Consider the following 18,372-nt stretch of genomic DNA (forward strand, 5'->3'; position numbering starts at 1 on the left):
GTTTGCTTACTTTACGTTCTTGGCTGGTTCAGGTCCCAAGTGAAATCATGAATGTTTCATACAAGCCTGTGAATAGCTTCCATGATTATTTTCAATCAAACATACAAATGGGTAGCTGCAGCAACACCCCAAGGGAAGTAGATAGAGAGTTGAGTAAATAGCATTAAGCCGAGACCTTCTTCCTCCCTCCCTCCCTCCCCAACTGCTGATGTTCTTTGGAAGCTAACTGCCTAGCAATTCCTCCCACCCGCAAATTCATAGTCTACACCCTGTAAAGGGCACAGCTTGTCTTGGTGCAGGATTCCTACAAACCTGAAGTAAAATGGACCTCAGATTTAGGTAAAAATCTGCTTGCATTTTTGCCTAGTAACCATATAGAGATGTCTCTTCCTTTTTCTCCAGACAGCCAAGTTTTCTCCCCTCTTATCACAAAGCACTTCCCTACTACCGAGATCTGGTAAGCTAGACTTGCTGTTTCATGGCTTTCTGTACAGTACTCCCAGTATTATCCCAGCTGCAGTCTGAAATGCTACAAGCGCTATTAAGTGCATCTACGACCTACGGCCTCTATGAAAAAAACCTTAAAACTGAATTCTAACAAGCAGCTCAAAGCTGCAGAATGGGTACAAGTCTCTAGGTTTCCTGCGTTTCACCTCTGGAGTAGACATGAAATCCTAGAAATAGTAAGCCTGGATGTAGGATGAATACACTGCTCGAGCCATTTAGTTAAGCGCCAAATACCAAGTGTTCAACTGTATACACACAGTTCCCTGTGGCTAAGGAGAATGCAGTTTAGCTCCATGTAAGCCTTCAGATAAGAGCACAAGAATCCAGTTGTACTTAACCAGGGTTAGGAGTTGTTTAATATTTGATAAGCAGCACAAAACACAGCAGTATGTACAGGTTTACACCAGTTTCTCCTGCAAGGTTTATTCACTCTTCTACATAAAAATTTCACAACTATCCCTTCATTCCCTCCTAATCTTGCTACCCCACCTCTAAAAAGCACACACATATGAGCTGTTCTGTGCAACCAGGGTATTATTTCCCAAGCATTACACCACCCACTATAAATTTGTGGGTCTGACAGAAAGCTGGCAGAGTGCCTGCTCTTTTAGTCTTGCTGAATAGTTCAGCTTTGCTAGCTAGAAACTGCAGGCCAAGGAACAGCTATAGCCCTATAAAAAAAAAAAAAAAAGAGTGGTTAGACATGCCAGCAGTAGCAACTATTCTATTGTATATCTGGAAAAGATCTGAAGATAGATCAACTCTCCTTATAGCTTAATAAAATCCAAACTCTTTTACTCAATGAAATAATTCCTCCCCTCTTCCTCCCACCCTATCTCCAGCAATTAGCAACTGCCAGAAAAGTGTCTTGAAAACAGTAAGCAATGATTGAAGACAATGCTTTGCTTATAGTTTGGCAAACCCAGTTTAAGAGGGCAACGCTGGTCTTCCGAAATAAAATCAGATATTGCTTTATCCTGAATTCAAGAGCTGTTGTCTGGTCTGATTCACTTCCAATGATCACTAGTCTGCCCATACATTACAAACAATGATACATTATTTGCACTATTCAAATACAAGAGTTGCAAAGCTCCTATTAACTGCTTTGTTCACATTTTTAATTGCTCTTCTGAGCATATCAAACTCAGACAAACCAAAGCTGCACCAAATATTAGTAGAGGAAATTTATGACATACCATGAATGCCTTACTAGAGCCTTTGCTTGGTCAAGATGATTGTATAGAAGGGAACATCAATTTTATAGTAATCAAAGCTAGAGGTTAGACTAGGATCAGCGGTTCTCAGCCTTTTTTGTACCAGGAACCATTTGTGAACACTGATGGCCAGTCCCAACCCAGTAAATAGTTTATGTGCCAGTGCCTCTCACTTCCAATGTAGCCCCTAACCCCAGACCTGGAGGTGACCCTCCTGACTTGCTGCCCCCAGGCCCTATCTCCTAGTGTGGGGCAGAGGAGGCATGTGCCCCCCCCCAGATTTGTGCACCCGCAGCAGGCAGAGCTGCAGCCTGGCCAGACCAACATGGGCAGGAACCACCTCCACAGCCCAGTGGGCAGGACTCAACATGGGAGGGCAAAGCAGGCAGTCAGACTCATTGCTGTCACTGCCACCAGAACCTCCGCACTAGCCGCACTGCCAGTAGAGCGTGTGCGCGCTACCCTCACCTTCTCCCACCACCAGCCACTCACGCATTGGGTTGTGGCTCTGCCCTGCCACCATGGCCTGGCAGCTGCCACTCCCCTCAGGACCACAGGTCTACCCCAGAGAGGAGGTAGGGTGGCAGACAGCATCACCTGTGCACCCCACTGTGCATCCTCCTGACATGTCATTTATGCTCCTCTGCCTCCTGCATAGACTGACTTGCAGGGAGCTGTTCTCCATGCTGCCTGGCTGGCACGTGCATGTGTGCACATATATGCACATGGCACCCCCTACCCAATTGCTCTCCTCCCATTCCCCCCAGCCCCAAACAGGCCCTGGCAAGCTGGAACTCTGGCAGCCTGCAAGGGGAAACCTGTGGTTTACCAGGTTTTCCCTCTTTAAAAGGAGAATCCATTTTTAAAGTTTGCTGGTTCATTTTTTTGAAGTTTTGTTCACAACTCTTCCATATGTTCCTCCAAACTGCTTTTGGGTCACAAACCACAGGTTGAGAAACACTGGACTAGATGGACCTCCTGAGGTCCCTTCCAAACCCAATTTTCTATGATTCTATGAAAGTAATTTTATACCAGCATTAGAGCTTCTTACCACCTCTGGTCTGCCAAACCATTCAGTTATGTTTGGGGAACTCAGCATTACAATTAGCCATGACTGCAAGAGGTAGTGTAAGCCAACTGTAACCAGGAATCCCACAGCAATTATTTAACCTACATCTCTCAGTCAGTCATCATTGTTCTGTTCTCTCTTGTCCCATTACCCTTTGCTTCAGGATGCAAACTTGCACAGTGTTTACGAACAGAGTTCTTTTTGTACAAGCACACAAGAAGGATGGACATACAAGTATAAAATTTGCAGCCAGTTACACCATGAAAAAAGCAAACAAAGCCAAAAATGTAGAATCCACTCCCAGGCTAGTGAATTGTGACAAGAATCATTTCCTTCTAGGGCCAAAACTTGAACTGCATGCCATCATGCCAAATGGATCTAAATTTGAAAAGTCTTTGGGGCTGATAACCAACTAGTTAACCTTAAAGCAAGACAGCTTAACATTTATAGCAGCATGAAATCCACACACTCCCTTGTGCTAAGTCCACTTAGCTGGAACTTGACCTGTACAAAAAAATCGGAGCTCATTTGACTGCAGGCAAGTTTCGCTTTCTGAAGTGCAGCATGTAAGATCATATCAGATTTTGTATGAATGCAGGTAATAAAGCAAGTGGCCCATTTCCACCTCTTATTCTGATCTGCCATCTTCTGGAAGCATCAGTTTGCTATTACAGCATGATCCAACTGGAATGGTTTGTCACCAAATAATTTCCAGAAATCAAGATAACTATTGGCAACATATTTCTAATCACCATTTCTTCAACCATAACTGTTCTACAAACTTTTTATAGCAATATGTTAATTGGACAGAAAGTGCCAAACACGATCGTATCTACAGTTTTATGTTAATGATTGTTTTTCTTCTTAGCTCAATTAAGGAACTCAAGCACCCAATTCATTTACACTGAGATACTTGTACTGCAGGTGCATCACTTTCCTTTGAGAAAGGCAGGCCTACCTGCTGAAGTGGGGTATACTTGATGGTATGAGAATAATCATAGTTGTCAATGACATCCATGTCCATCACAGCCTCTCCTGGCATAGGTCCGCTGAACTGCACACCCAATGGTGCTTTCCCAGCACCCTTAGTGAATACTGTGAAGTGTGTTGGTTTGCCATTTTCCACACCTTAAGGGGAAGAGATTTAACATGTTGCAGGTGCTGAAGCTCCAAGTATAGCTAGTATAGACCAAATATTATGTATAAAATTTATATAGCCCATAATGATCAAACAAGAGGTTACAAGTGCTATCTTCACTGTTAAGTAGAATCAAGCTGAATTTAAAACTGGTTTCAAACACTAACTTAGATTTGGGCATAATATGATCCCATCCCAGAACCCTATCTGGAGAAAGCTGTGACGCAATTCTTAACATGAATTCACTACTGCTCACCCACATAATTGAGTCATGCTAGTGTCATCCACCAGTGTTTAAATGAAAAAAAAAAAAATCTCACCACTTTTGTTTAGTCCAGGTCCTTCAGCTTTCACCTTGCTGGCGTCATGCGATGGATCCACTTTAACTCTGAAAGGACTGGCAGGAATTTCCTGGTATACAAAAATGTTATGTTACAACATTTCAGCAGTTTTTGAATCTGGTAGCTCAGAGAGTAAGAGGTATCTGCCTTCTAGCAGCAATATTTCTGTTCAAAGAGAACAGAAAAAAAAAGTGACAACTCTTCTTCATTGGAAGCTTAGGCTGCTATATAAGTTTCTGTGAATCATCTCCAAGATGGCCCCCCCAACTTTACTCAGTAAACTACTAACATGTTGTTTGTATTTTTTTTTTACCCCAACTTTCCCACAGTCCAGAGGCAAGGCAAAAAACCCAACCAAGGCTTTTGGGTAGATCAAGATTAAGGAGGGGGGTAGGCAACAGTGGCAGACAGAGCAGGGAACAGATCAGACATGGGAGGAGGATCAGAGTCGCACCGACAGGGTGTGGAGCTAGTTGTAGCACATCTGCCAAAAAGGTTGGATGCTCAAAAGCAGCGGGGCCATTTTAGTCTTATGTTTCTCAGCTTGCACAAGGAGGCCACCCAAAAAAAAAAAAAACTTTGGAAGAAGTTGCCACATTTTTGGAGCTAGTACAATAGGAGAATACTGAAATGCCATCAGTTCCAGAGTCTAGAATGATAAAAGTTACTTCTTCCTTGATGAATTTGGGGAAATGCACAAGTTTGAAAGTTTTTACTAAAGTAAGTGACCAGTAAATAAAGCAAATAAATGAAAGCTTTTACTTACAATGCAGAGAACCTAAGCTCTAGATGATTTTTCTTTCTTTTTTTAACAACATTAGTTCTTACTGGCTTATGCACTGAGATCTGTTAAGTTTTCTTAGGGAGGAGAAGCTATTTTGGAAACCAATTACCTTCAATAGACCTACCGAGGCCAGAGGTCAAGTGACCCAAATGCATGCTTTCACTTTGCCAGCTCTGCACAGCACATAATTAAAGTTTTAGTCCACAACCCACCCTGATCAGATTCGCTATTCTTCAAGCGGGCCTACAAAAGGGTTCTTGAAAGCAGTGACTAGACAGTGCACATTTGAACTACGATTTGTAATCAGCTGTCTTTATGCTGCTAAGCAGCATAAATTGAGCCAGCATCAAAGCCAACCATGCTCAGAAGCACTAGGCAGCATGAGCTCAGCTTTAGATCAAAAGATGAGGGAAGAAAAGGTAAAGCCTGACATTCTCCGGGGACTCTCTGCAATACAAATGTAAAGTACAAACCTCTCCTGCAAAAAGCACTTTGATAGTGTACCGCCCAGCAGCTGGTGGCATGTACTTCACTGTAAACGTGTCATTAGCATTGTGTATGATGTCAAAGTCTATGTCTTCTTCCTCATCGCTTATCACACGAGCATCACACTTAATGCCAACACTGACATCACCTAGGAGACAGCAGTAAAAAGCTGTTCAGAAGGTACTGTTTAACAGCCAGCTGGCCATACAACTGAACGTCGTTTTGATTTCAAGCCACGGGACAGACATAATGGCCAAATGAGCACCTGCATAAAAAGTCCATATGATAAAATTCAACCCATCTTTCGCTCGTTTCCTTTTTTATCAAGGAAGAGAGAGCAGGTTTCTCTGCTGAAGTTTGTTTGTGCAGGAAATCATAGATACACAAGGAGGAGCATCTGAAGGAGTTAAATAGTTTTGCTACAAAGGCAGGAATAACCAGACTATGTGTACCTTCTCCTGCATCTGTGCAGTCAACTGTGAAGTGAGTAGGCTCATTGGCTTTCAAACCAGTTCTCTCAACACCAGGGCCAACCACTTTCACTTTCTGAGGATGACTGCCTTGGCCTATCAGGACCTGGATGGAATAGATAGGAATTACCTCATATTCAAATCACATGCCAAACTAGTAAGAGTTTGAATACTTAAATACTAAACTACCTAGAGCTTTTCCACAGCCTGTAGAAAGACTTCCCTAGTCAAATGTTCTGATAACAATAAAACATAAAAAGATATGCTAACTTGCTGAAAGAAGTATGGCACTTTTTAGCTAGACAGATGCTTTAAACAGATAGCTAAAACTGACAACTCTTTAAAAATCTTAAAGAAGGGTGGTTCTACTGACAAGTGATTATCAATATGCATAAAGGAGGTGCAGCCCAGGGCCGAGCGCCTGCATATTTTAGAAGCTGCACCAATTGCTTCCAGCTAAGAAGTACCACAGCTTTTGTGCTTACCCTAAATGGGCTATTAGGTACATTGGCTCCTCCCCAGATCACAGCAATGGTATGTTTGATTGGTTTAACTGGAAAGTAAGAGCAGGCATAAGTTCCATCTGGTTTGCTCTTCATTTGTACGTCAAGAGGACATCCTTCACCATCCTGAAATGGAGAAGCTGCATTAGATACAGTGACTAGACAATCGTGTGCAAACAGAAGGAATAAGTAACTTTAAAAAGCTGATCTCAATAGCTACAGCTCTGCTAGTGGCAGCTGACATACAAGGCCACCAGCAATAATGAAAAAGATTTATGCAGTTAACTCCAAGTCCCCCCAGATATTTGAACTGTCAAACTTCCTCACATCTAGATGTGAATTCTAATAGACTCTGTCAAAAGGGACCAAAAAGGGACCATGTGTAGACATCCCCACAAAAGGGACTAAGCCTCATTGCCAGAAATAGGAAGCATTGAGTAAGGCATGTTGCAACCTTACACCTGAGACACTTCATAGTCTGCACTGAACAAAGCTAGCTATTCAGTACTCAAGAGAGGTGCCATCTTGTTCTGAATTAAGCTCATGTCAAAGAACATGCCGTTCAACAGCAAGGGACAAACAAGTCAGACTTGCACAGCAGGTACTAGGCATGTTGCCATTCTATAAACCTGCTGCAAGTACTTTTGTCAGCATACACTAGAAAGTCCTTTACTATTGAGTGACAAGTTCTACAGAACTTGTTTTGCTTTTTACCCGTGCATATATCTTTAATGGAGCTTTCCCAGCTTCCTTTGTTTCAACTGTAAACTCAGCAGGATTGTTTACGATGCATCCAGTTCTCTCCAATCCTGGACCATAAGCCTTCACCTAAGAAGTTGGCAGGGGGAAAAGGAAAAGCAAGTTTTACCATCCAAGCTAAATCAAGCAATTTAAAATAGAAAGCAGGACCCCAGCAGTTTCTTACATTTCTGGGAGTGCCCAGGCACAAGGTTCACCAAAAAAAAAAAAAACAAGACAAGACTAGAGAAGTTAGGATTTGTCTACTTCAACAGTCATAAATACAGGAGTCAAGTCAGATATCCAATTTCATTTGTACTGCTTGGAGCCACCTCTTCCAAAAGTCACAGCTCTACCAAATAAAATTCAAATTTTGTACAAGAGCCTTTGTCTTACCTTATCTGGATTGAAGTCTCCTGAAGCTGGTCGGATGAAAGCCATGTATGGACTGTCTTTTATGTCTTCATCATCGCACATAACATGAACAGCATATTCACCAGGCTCTTTAGGCCAGTATTTCACATCACATGAGCCATCATTCTTGTCATCACATTCTATTTTAGCTTGAGATGGGCCTTCAATTGCAAAGCCTAAAGGAAACACTTGTTTAGTCATATTTATAGTCTGGGCCTCCAAAAACAAACTAGTAGTCACAAATCTAGGCTCAACACTAAATCACATACCACTCTTCTTAAGTATTCCCCCAATTTGTCCATCTTTTCCTCACTCACTGCTCTATGATGCCTTTCTTATGGGTAAGTCCTGTTCCCTTCTAGACATAATGCCTACCCAACAGAACACAAATGCCCCCATTGCTGGCATGTCCCCCTAAAATCCAGCAAATATTAAGGACATTAGGAAATTTTCCTCCTCTGCAACTATAATTCTCAGATGTAACTAGTAGTTAGCTAGCAGTGACCAAGAGACCTCACTGTTACCATTTTAGACCAATTATTGGGCAGTTAACCTGCATTTAAACCACCTTTGCCAAGATGACCAGTACAACTTACCAAGAGAGCCAACTTCTGTGCCAATGGATTCTACCACAAAATCAGCAGATTTACCAACAATCCCTTCACGAAGTCCTGGTCCCCAGGCTCTTACTTTCTGAGGACCTGCTTCAGGACCTACTTGAACGTCAAAGGGGCTAGAAGACAGGCAGGACAAAGCTCATAATTAGAAAAATGAGAAAGATAAATCCAACCTTCCCCCCACCACCCACCCCAGAGCTGCAAGGAAAACGTGTTCTGGACCTTTTCCATCACTGGGTCAATACTGCAAGCCATATATTTAGACTGTTTGCTTGATTCCTCTACACTGAGGGCTTGTCTGGCCAAAATCCTAGATAGCTTGCAGTTAAAAAAGTTCCTTTGTACAGCTCATGAGTTTAATGCAGGGGTGAGCAAAATGCAGCCTGGTGCCAGATACGTCCCGCCATGCCATTCTATCTGGCCCACGGGGCCCCTAAAAATTTTTGAAAATTAATATTTATCTGCCCTGGGCTGCCTGTCATGTGGCCCTCAATGGCTTGTCAAAACTCAGTAAGCGGCCCTCTGCCCAAAATAAATTGCCTGCCCTTGGTTTAATGCAAACCTGAGTATTGAAGATCTGCATAGGCCTCTACAAAAATCTAATCATCTTTGAATATATCTTTACCGTGCAAGCTCTGTTGTTTCTGGAATAGAAATAAGCCTACAAATCCAAGCAACTATTTATTCGCAAAATACTTCTTGCTAGAGCTTCTTGGAAGACAAGCTTGACCACAGTAGGTTTTTGTTGTTTTTTGTTTGAGTTTTTTTTGGTATTTGCTTGCATGATATTGAAGGATTAAAAATGAAGTTTTCCAACTCACCTCTTGGGGATATTGTGTCCACCCCATAAAATAGTGACCACGTATTTCCCTGGGCTGGCTGGATAATACTCAAAGGCATGTACCCCATCCACAAAGTCTTTTTGTTTCACAAGTTCCTCCAACCCCTCTGCAGGAAAAGCAATTCAAAGTTAGACTTAAGATGTCAGCTGGCAACGCTCTGGCTACTCAGGCAAGTTCGTGTTTTCTAGTATTTACTTTAATTTTGTGAGGATAAAGATGCTTTCACCAGAAAGTCTGGTAAAAAGGGGAAGTTAGTTCCAGTTGCCCTCAAAAAAGGCAGAGATGGCAAATGTTTCCAGAAGAAACAGATGAGTGAAAGCGTTTTAAGTTTCCAAACTTAACAGGTTCCCCTATGTTTTATTTTCTCTAAGTCTGCAGCATGATGCATATCATATGTTAAAACAAAAAAGCTCAACATTTGTCAGATTTTTTTATGACCACAAATATTTAGGGTATGCCTACTTTTAGTTTTCCTCAAGATGAAGAATCTTGCGAGAAAAGCTTAAAATCCTGAAATTTATATTGGTACATGTGTTACCTCCCCCCACCCCCCCAACCACATTAAACCATGCAGTCACTTAAACTTATCACTTCCCTCATCATTAAGGGGATACCAGATGTCCAAAACTAGGGGATTTGCTCAGAAATTTACTAAAATTAAGCAGTTGAACTTCAAGTACAGACCAAAGTGAGCCAAAGTCTGCGGGGGTGGGGGGGGGCACAAAAAAACCATAAGCCACTTGCTTGCAAAGATACCAGATATTATGATGCATGGTCCAGCTGGAAAGAGTCAAGGAACTAGAAAGATCCTGGGGAATTTAGTGAGAACCTTAAGATGAAAGTTTCCCTTCATCCGAAGCGTCTTGTATTTGCAATATCTAGGACTTCAAAAAAACTCAGCATTTAGGATGTCAGTACTTCTCAAAGACATCACAGAAAATCTAGTTCTATGGTAGCAGAACAGCTGCCATCCTGTCACAGGTGCACATGATGTGAGTTCAGTGAGTTGATGGCTGAAGCTATTTAAGATGGTATGTGAACCAATGTCTAACGAGTCACTGCAACAGATGACTGGAGAACTGAGGACTTCAAATTCTCAAGCACTTAATTAGAAAGATCTTAAGTCTCTAGTATTAGGCATTCAGGCTGGTTCTCCAGCAAGCCAAACCAAACTTATCCAGGCCAACTGCTTAAGTGGAGTTCATGATAGACATCAGGCATCAGAAACTCCCTTAGAATCTTTGTTATTAGAGACCAGGCCATAAATAAGGATAAGGTATCTGCTTAATATCACTCAGCCAGCAGCTATGATCCTCTGCTTCAGTATGAAATGTGGCAACTTCTGCTAAGAAGTGTCAAGAGAGATGTTTCGTGGAAGACTAGATACTTTCCACCACAGTGGCAGCAGCAGCACTAAAAGTCACTCCAATACAAAGCCTAAGTAAAACAAAGCACGCTGATGTATGAAGGCACCTAGTCACCCATTTTGTAACTCATATCCCATGAATGCATAAATGTTCTAGAAATGAAGATCTTTCTGGCATGCAGACAACTAACAACGGGGATGGACCCACATTTGGATGTGCCACTCCATTTTGGGCTCTTGTCTCTCCTCCACAATAGCCCAAAACAAAACAAAACAAAACAAAACAAAACAAAGCAACAGCTACAAGAATTTCACATACTTACTTGGTCCTTTTATGGTCACACTGATCTCTCCACTCCCAGCTGCTTTAGTGTCAACCTTGAAGTCTGCAGTTTCTCTAATCCGTACTCCCTTAGGTTGCAGGCCTCGACCACTGGCACGACAAGCATTTGGATTGCAAGCTGCAAGTGAATTTCAGACATGAATATACGCTTTGATTCTACAAATAAAATGTAGCCAAGACAGCTTGGAACAGCATTTAACTAAGAGTTGACTCAGGGCAACTGAAGTTTAGTTTCCTGCTTTGGGAAGTCTTAATGCCATTCTATACCCCTGGAGTGAACCAACACAGAGTTGTTCTAGCTATTACACAGGTCCTTGAGGCTTTTGAGCCATGGTGTTTGGAACACTGGGGCACAGCTCAAGTTACACAAGTCACATTTTTAAGGATAGAAAGCCAAAAAAAAAGCCACCAAGCAATGATACCTAGCTTGCACACGTTTGGGACCAATTGTTGCCATGCACGTTCCAGCAATATTAGAAGTTTTGTTACCATACTAATAAAACTGAAGCTTCGTTTCCCTTGCATCTCTTTCTGCATTTTATATGAAGGTCAAACAACACTATATAAAATTTCACTGTAGGGATATATTGTAGTGAGAAGCGTGGAGGATTCCATGTGGGCCTCCTCCACCCAAACCTCTTAAGCAGGTTTTTTCTCCCCCTTTCTTTCTTTGCCATTGTCTCCACACCTGTGAAGCAAACTGGGCTACGTGATGGAAGGCAGGTAACAGGGTGGGGGCTTTAGCTCCCCATCCTCTTAGGAATGCCCTCCTGACTATGAGGGGAAGCAGAGCCTCTGTCCCTCTGCCCAGTAACCAGTGATGCATTTCAAATTGGTTGGCTGGCAGCCAAAATCCTGGCTGGGTCAGACAGGTAGCTGATATCAGACAGTCAATATAAAGCCAAGACTGCCCAGGAGGAAGGGGTGGCAGCCCCGATGAAGACAAAGTAACTGAACCCCAGCAGCTCTCTCTCTCTCAACACATGGACACACTACAAACAGCCTGTCCCCAGAGGAAAGCTCTATCAGCCTCTGGATGATACTTATAAGTAATCAACTTGAGATCTAACTAGATATATAGCTTGCAGTAACACAGATGTGTAATTAAAGGCTACCCAGCCACTCTGTTTGCTCCAAGATATTTTTCTGATATTGTTCTATCCTGTACCCTACTCCAAACCTACTCCTTGTAATCAATAAAAGTTCTCCTCTGCACCTAGCGTTGAAGACTTATTGGCAGAGGATCTACATTATGCCTTGGGGTCCCCTTGGTCCAGCTGACTAAAGGAGACCACTATTTGTGCTTCAGACTAAGGGAAGTACCCCAAGTTCTTACAGTGGGTTCAGTGCCAAAGGCTACAAGGCCCGTGTACCCCAGGGGGCACAGGGCCTAATAACAGTCTGCACCTCTGGGTGGTGGCAGCTACCCCAAGGCTTACAGGTACGCTCCAGGAAGGGGGCCAGCCAGGTGTGAGGTGCCCCCAGGGAGGCACTCAGAGCCTGGAAGGTGGTCAGGCACAGTGAGGTGGGTGGCTCAGCGCAGGAGCCCCCCCCTACAAGAAGTACTATGGGCTGAGGAAGAGGGCAAGAACTGCACTCTGATTTGCACAAGTGACTTCCCCGTACACTAGACTCCTTGGAAGACATGAAAGTTTAAGCCCTTACTTTACTGCAGGATCCTATCAACAACAGAAGGCTTGCCATGCCACTAGAGCCCTTCACATGTGGAGAATGATCCCTAATGAGAGAAGACGAGCAAGATGGTAAGTTTTTTTTCAGTTTTAGTTTATGTTTATCCTTTATGTTTATGTAAATTATTTTTCCCAGCCCTGGGCAGAGTTAAAGTGGAAGCAGACTCTACAAAATAAAAATAGTTGAAAATTATGAATAAACTTGGGCATGACATTATGCCATTCCAACTACCAAGAGGTCTTCAAGCCAAGAGTGTTCCAAAAGACCTAGATTTAAGAGGTGTGACCATGGCTTCATGGTGGTCTACTGTAAGCATGGATTTTATCCCCACCCCCTTTCCTGTTGCATCTATTATGCTTATGACAGGAGCAGAGAAGACTCACCGAGCATTTCATCCTGCATTTTGCACATCAAACAGATGATTTCTACCCTAATCCCTGAACAGTTATATCCATTAGTATTATTTTAGAGAAGCAGACTTCCTAACACAATCTGTATTAACAAGGTCAAGGCAGAAATCGCATAGCCCTTGCACAACTGGGTTTGGCAGTTAGCTTGTGGTTAAGCAAAATTTCACTTGACTTGCAAGACAGAAATCTCATTATGACTTTACTCAATATTTCATATTTTGCTCACAACTTTCATTCCAAGAAAAACAGAAGCAAAAGAAACTGTTGGATCAACAAAAAACAAAAAACCCACAAGCTGCAGGCTAGAAGCTTAAAGACAGCAAACATGAAGGAAGGAATCACCCTGCACACCTCTTACCAACAGAGCTCGCTCAATTATGAGACGACTAGCAGTGAAGTCCAAAATTCCACAAATGAAGGGTAGCTCAGGAGAGATGAGCAGAGATCTAAAAGCATAGGAGCAGGCAAGGATGGAACAGAAAGCGAGTTAGGTGTCAGTTAAGGAGGAAATTGAGACAAAGTAAATAGTCAATTAAGAGGCAGAGCTGAAGAATAGTGAAACACCTGAACAGCTGAATAAAAATAAATAATTAAATAAAAATAAACTCTCTCTTCTAAAAAAAAAAATAAGAGGGCATGTTCAAGTTAAAAGGAGACTAGTAGCTCAAGACATATGTAACAGCCTAAGACCCCATGCATGGCCAGAATGCCCCTTCGTGGCCACCATGATCCTGTTGTGCCTTCAGTCTTCTAAGCAGGTCTCCCCTTCTCCTTGCCTGCCACACCACGAAGTAAGTAAGTATTTAGAAAACTGCTTGCGGGATCCCCAAGCAAGATCTCCAGAGCTTTGGTCTCACTACACAGTGCCTTAAAAGCTTATTATGTGACTGCAGCCATCCCTTACATGGGGGCAGGCAATTGTTTCGGGCAGAGGGTGGCTTACTGAGTTTTGGCAAGCCACCAAGGGCCACATGACAGGCAGTCAGGGCAGATAAATATTAAATTTTCTAATTTTTAGGGGCTCCGCGGGCCGGATAGAATGGCCTGGCAGGCTGCATCTAGCCCACGGGCTGCATTTTGCCCACCCCTACCTTATACCATGCCCATGTCTCTCAGATATCACTGCACAATTACTCCCTGGTCAGGGCCTTGGTCCTTTTCTCAGGCTGCAAGCCTCCAGGCCTCTAGCCCCAGTCCCTCTCACTCTGGGCAACTGCCCCTGACCCTGGTCTCTGCCCTTCTCAGGTCTTGTGGCCCAATCCTTGTCCTGCTCTAGGCAAATAACCTGCTCTGGCCCTGCCTGCCCAGGGCCCCCGACCCGGTCCCCATTCTCTCTTGGGCAATGACCCTACTTTGGTGCCAAAGCCCACTCTATGTCCTGGGCCCCCTGCCAATCCCCAAGAGTCCCAAACCTAAACCATGGGTTAGAAAACAAAACTGAAGGTCTGGCTCCTGCCTTAACAAAAAGCATCTGACCTCAGGCCCAAAAAAGTATCCCGTCTCCAACTCATCTAAGCTTGGGTCAGGCAGTCCTCAGCCAATAGTAGAACTTGTCAGTCTATTAAGGCAAATGAAGACCATCTGAGCAACCCAACCATGAGCTTCTCAATGCCTAGCTCTCTAAATCCAATCCCCAAATGGGGTTCCTGGGTGCTGTCCATCTCACAGCTATGCACCACTGTTTTGACATTCTACTGCCCCCCTTATCTTAGTCTCCCCATTATCACCTGTGGTCAATTACTCCCTGCCTCCCAGGTGATAGTCCTAATTAAAGAACTAATTAGCAGTTTTCTGCTGCATCTCATCTCGCCTGCTTGTTTGCTTGCCCCACGGCAATTACCAAGAATCTGCTTTTGTTTTGTAAAAAGAAGCCTCTGGCTCCATTATACACTCTTTTTTTTTTAAAAGTAATATGGTGTAACTGAACTACATGAATGGACAAGATGAATCATTTGTTCACCTGCACATAATTATTAAATCCTTTAGTGTCCTGTAGCATGTGAAGCGTTCACGCATATCCTGTGATCAAATCCACCGTGGGCAGAAGCCAAATCTAAACTTAGAAAAGGATCAGAGTGCCCTTCTGGACATACCTTCACCAACAAAGACAGCAAAGGGACTTTTTGGAATAGGCTCTCCAGCAAATGTCACTCTGACAGAGTGAGGACCAGCTTGAGTAGGTTTGTAGATGCAACGGTAGGTTTGGTTCCCTTTGTCTTCAATTGCAACTTCCAGTGTATTTTTTCCATGAGGATCCTCTACTTCCGCATTAATATCCCCCACACCAGCACCTGCAGGTAAACAAACAGCTGGAGCTCAGCCTTGAGTGCAAAGTCCCTTTGTTAGCTTCCTGGGAAAAAAGATTCAGTTTTGACTTGACCGATTTCCTTCCTCTTGGAATCCCTGTTCTCACAGAGTAGCCAGCCACAAAGGGTTCAAGCCACAGCAGCCAAGTAAACTGCTGTGTCTAGAAACCATCATGTGGTGAAGTAGGGAATGAAATACAGCAGTCAGGAGGATAGACAGAAGTTTCTGGTTTTAATACAAGGTTTATTTCTGACCTGGCCGGCTACTTGCACCCACCTGCCTCTTCAGTTACAATTCCAGCATTCTCTCTCCTGTCCCATCCCCACTCCTTTGCACTGCTTTACAATCCCATTTGCTAAGCTACAAATTGTAGCTACATCCAATTCCCAAGAGCAACTACAGAAAACCCTACCACCTCCTCCAGCAGGATAGTACCAAAATTCTTTACCATCCAAGGCAATATGAGTCTCTATAGGTACTCATACTTAAAACATACTGGTACATGTGACCACACACACTACAACTGATCTTTCCTCTTAGTGTTTGCAGCCTGCCATTTTGTTGTCATTGAATCTTTATTTCTTTGGGGTCAGGTTTAAGAGCTGTTAAACCAACACCCTTTTTCTGAGTATGATGCCTTCCCCCAGTTAAATGTTTCCCTGTTATTCACATCAAGCATCTGTTATTCTACCATCCCATATCAATGAACAAGCCACCAAGGTGTTTTTCCAACATTAATGCCTTATGAGTCCAGACAAGTCTAAGGCACAGTATTCTGCCAAACCATTTGGTTTCTAATTGGGAGAGGAAGTCATGTGGCACTTCTAGACTACACAGCTATAATAGGGCTTTTGGGGGAGGTTAGGGGGGTTACTTATTTATTTTTTTATTTAAAACCCTCGGGCAGAAAGCAGTTAATATATTATTAAATGTCTAAATATTCAAACCACTCTTTAAAATTTCACATCGCTCTAACTATTGTTAGTGGTTCATAACGCCTTATTCGTGCACAGTATTCCATAACAGCAGAGAAGAAGCCAGGCTAAATAGTGGGATTATGGAAGAAAACTAGCAACTTCACAGGCTTCTCTCAGAAAGCTTGCAAGACACACTGGTTCAATCAAGCCAGACATCTTCAAGCATTAAGCTACAAGAGTTCTTTTAATGAGGCTGAGTGCAGACCAGGTTAGCCATTTACGGAGCTTATATACAGAAAACTATAGAAATAGGTCTCCAACCACCACCAAAAGGTGTATCATCACATCCTCACTTAAAATAGGAAGTGAGGAAACAAGTCGGTATCCTGCTCTGCACACTACAGCAAGTTCATGACAGTTCCAGCTTACGCCATATCTTCATCTTTGGTTTCCCTTGTTCCAATTACACCAACTATTTCATAGGCAGCAACTGACTGGGAGCATTACAACTATACCTTCAGTTCTGGAATACCTAATACCACTGACAAATATGCAAGTTAACTTTCATTTTTCAGCCTCACAAATAACACAGACTTCTGTAAAACAAGTGGATGCTATCTCCTTTTACCAGTTTGAAGTCACACTAGATGACAAAAAGCTACAAAAATACTGCAGCCCAGACAAGTTAGGAAAGTTCAGAGAACTATTCTAAAGTATTTGTTGTGCAACTTAAAGCTCTCTATAGCTCATTTAAGCATGCTTACCCGCTGTGTAGAGATCAAAATAGGTGGCTTTGTTGGCGATGTTCCCTGCTGCCTCCAAGCCTGGCCCTTTTGCTGTTACTTTGCTAGCATCTCCCTGGGCTTTGTCCACATTTACTTCAAATGGACTCTTTGAAATATGCTGCCCAGCAAACAGAACTGAAACCTAGAGACAGAGAGGACAGACAGAGTTAGTACCATGGGAGTTATGAGTAAGGTAAGTCTAGGCTATAACCAGAGCAAAAAAGTTGACTGCACTATTGAGTGATAATATTGAGTGCTTGAACTCTTGTGGTCAGAAGTTAAGTTCAGTGGTCTTGTGCCAACCTTTATGCACTGAAAGTGAGGAAGTTCACATCAGCTGCATGGTGGCCCTTGACACTGAAGGTACTTCAGCTGTTTACCACTTTCTTAGAAAGGACTGGAAACTGGCTGGCTGCAAGCCACCTCTCAATAGAACAGTTCAGTTGAAATCCCATTGTCTGAAGAAAACTCCACCATTTCACTGTTACTATATGAAACCGCTGCCAGTCCCACTGTGACCTAGACAAGGGGTGCTCAGCCTTCAGCCCCCAGATCCCCACCATGGGGCCAGAAATTCAGCAGTCGGAAAGCTGTGGCATCACTTCCCCTCCACCAAAATTTCTGGGCCCATGGGAAGTCCTGGGTTCTGTGCCCTGGATCTGGTGCGTTACCCCTCGGATAGGCTATGCACCCCTTATCTCAACCACAGGGCCAAAAAGCTGAACATCACAGACCTGGAAAATAGCAGATCATAGCCAAGCAGCATACATTTTTCTAACGAAGACTGAATGTTAAAAAAAGGTTCAAGAGACTTTTGGCTGTGGTCATGAAGACTATATTCAATTTCACATAGGGCAATCTTTTCCTCACTGTACCCTAGTCTGGAGGTTGACACTCTCAGAGTCCAGTCAAGAAACAAGGGAAGAACTTGGCACCTGCCAGGTTGGAGTGCTGTGGTACTGCAAATGAAAGGGCACTGGAAAAGTGGCATGCATTCCACCAACTTCCATCCAGCTGACTTACAGAAGATCACAGGTGAAAAAACACTGCAGTACTGATACTAGGGGAACAGCTGACACAATGCAGCCATCTTGAGATTTTTTTGCCATTTTCTTTCTGTGATAACATGTACTGGCATGGCAACTGATTAGAGCCAAGATCGAATTGCTTGCCCATATCCCAGTGCTCTAAGTCCATAAGCCAGCGCACTCCATTTATCCCCAGGAACCAAGCCCCTGACCCTGCTGCACCACTAAGGAGCTCAGCAGCAGAGCAGTAAAGCCCTGGGGCACTAACCAAGTACATTCCCTGGACGGGGAAGGCAGGCAGCAGCAGCTGGGAGTTGAACATAGTGCTGGCTGCAAGGTCATGTTCCACCCATCCAGAAAGAATCAGTGAGAACCCTCCCTCCCAAACCCCTAAAGCTTAG

At 43.3% G+C, this 18,372-nt stretch overlaps 1 protein-coding gene across 4 annotated transcripts in view; it reads right to left on the reverse strand.

Moving 5' to 3' along the window:
• Positions 1-18,372, reverse strand: part of FLNB (filamin B) — a 140,671-nt gene that overhangs the window by 43,878 nt on the left and 78,421 nt on the right. For all 4 annotated transcript variants that reach the window (XM_019536873.1, XM_019536876.1, XM_019536875.1 and 1 more), the window contains exons 8-19: positions 16,923-17,085; positions 15,028-15,225; positions 10,813-10,950; positions 9,103-9,229; positions 8,261-8,397; positions 7,647-7,840; positions 7,227-7,340; positions 6,495-6,638; positions 5,992-6,115; positions 5,527-5,687; positions 4,249-4,339; positions 3,749-3,918 (exon numbers count right to left, since the gene is read on the reverse strand). In XM_019536873.1, the coding sequence (XP_019392418.1) occupies positions 3,749-3,918; positions 4,249-4,339; positions 5,527-5,687; positions 5,992-6,115; positions 6,495-6,638; positions 7,227-7,340; positions 7,647-7,840; positions 8,261-8,397; positions 9,103-9,229; positions 10,813-10,950; positions 15,028-15,225; positions 16,923-17,085 (1,761 nt within the window). The remainder of the gene's footprint in view (positions 1-3,748; positions 3,919-4,248; positions 4,340-5,526; positions 5,688-5,991; positions 6,116-6,494; positions 6,639-7,226; positions 7,341-7,646; positions 7,841-8,260; positions 8,398-9,102; positions 9,230-10,812; positions 10,951-15,027; positions 15,226-16,922; positions 17,086-18,372) is intronic.

Source organism: Crocodylus porosus, unplaced genomic scaffold (assembly GCF_001723895.1).
Source record: "Crocodylus porosus isolate Cpor-Errol unplaced genomic scaffold, CroPor_comp1, whole genome shotgun sequence".
Classification (NCBI taxonomy): Eukaryota; Metazoa; Chordata; order Crocodylia; family Crocodylidae; genus Crocodylus; species Crocodylus porosus.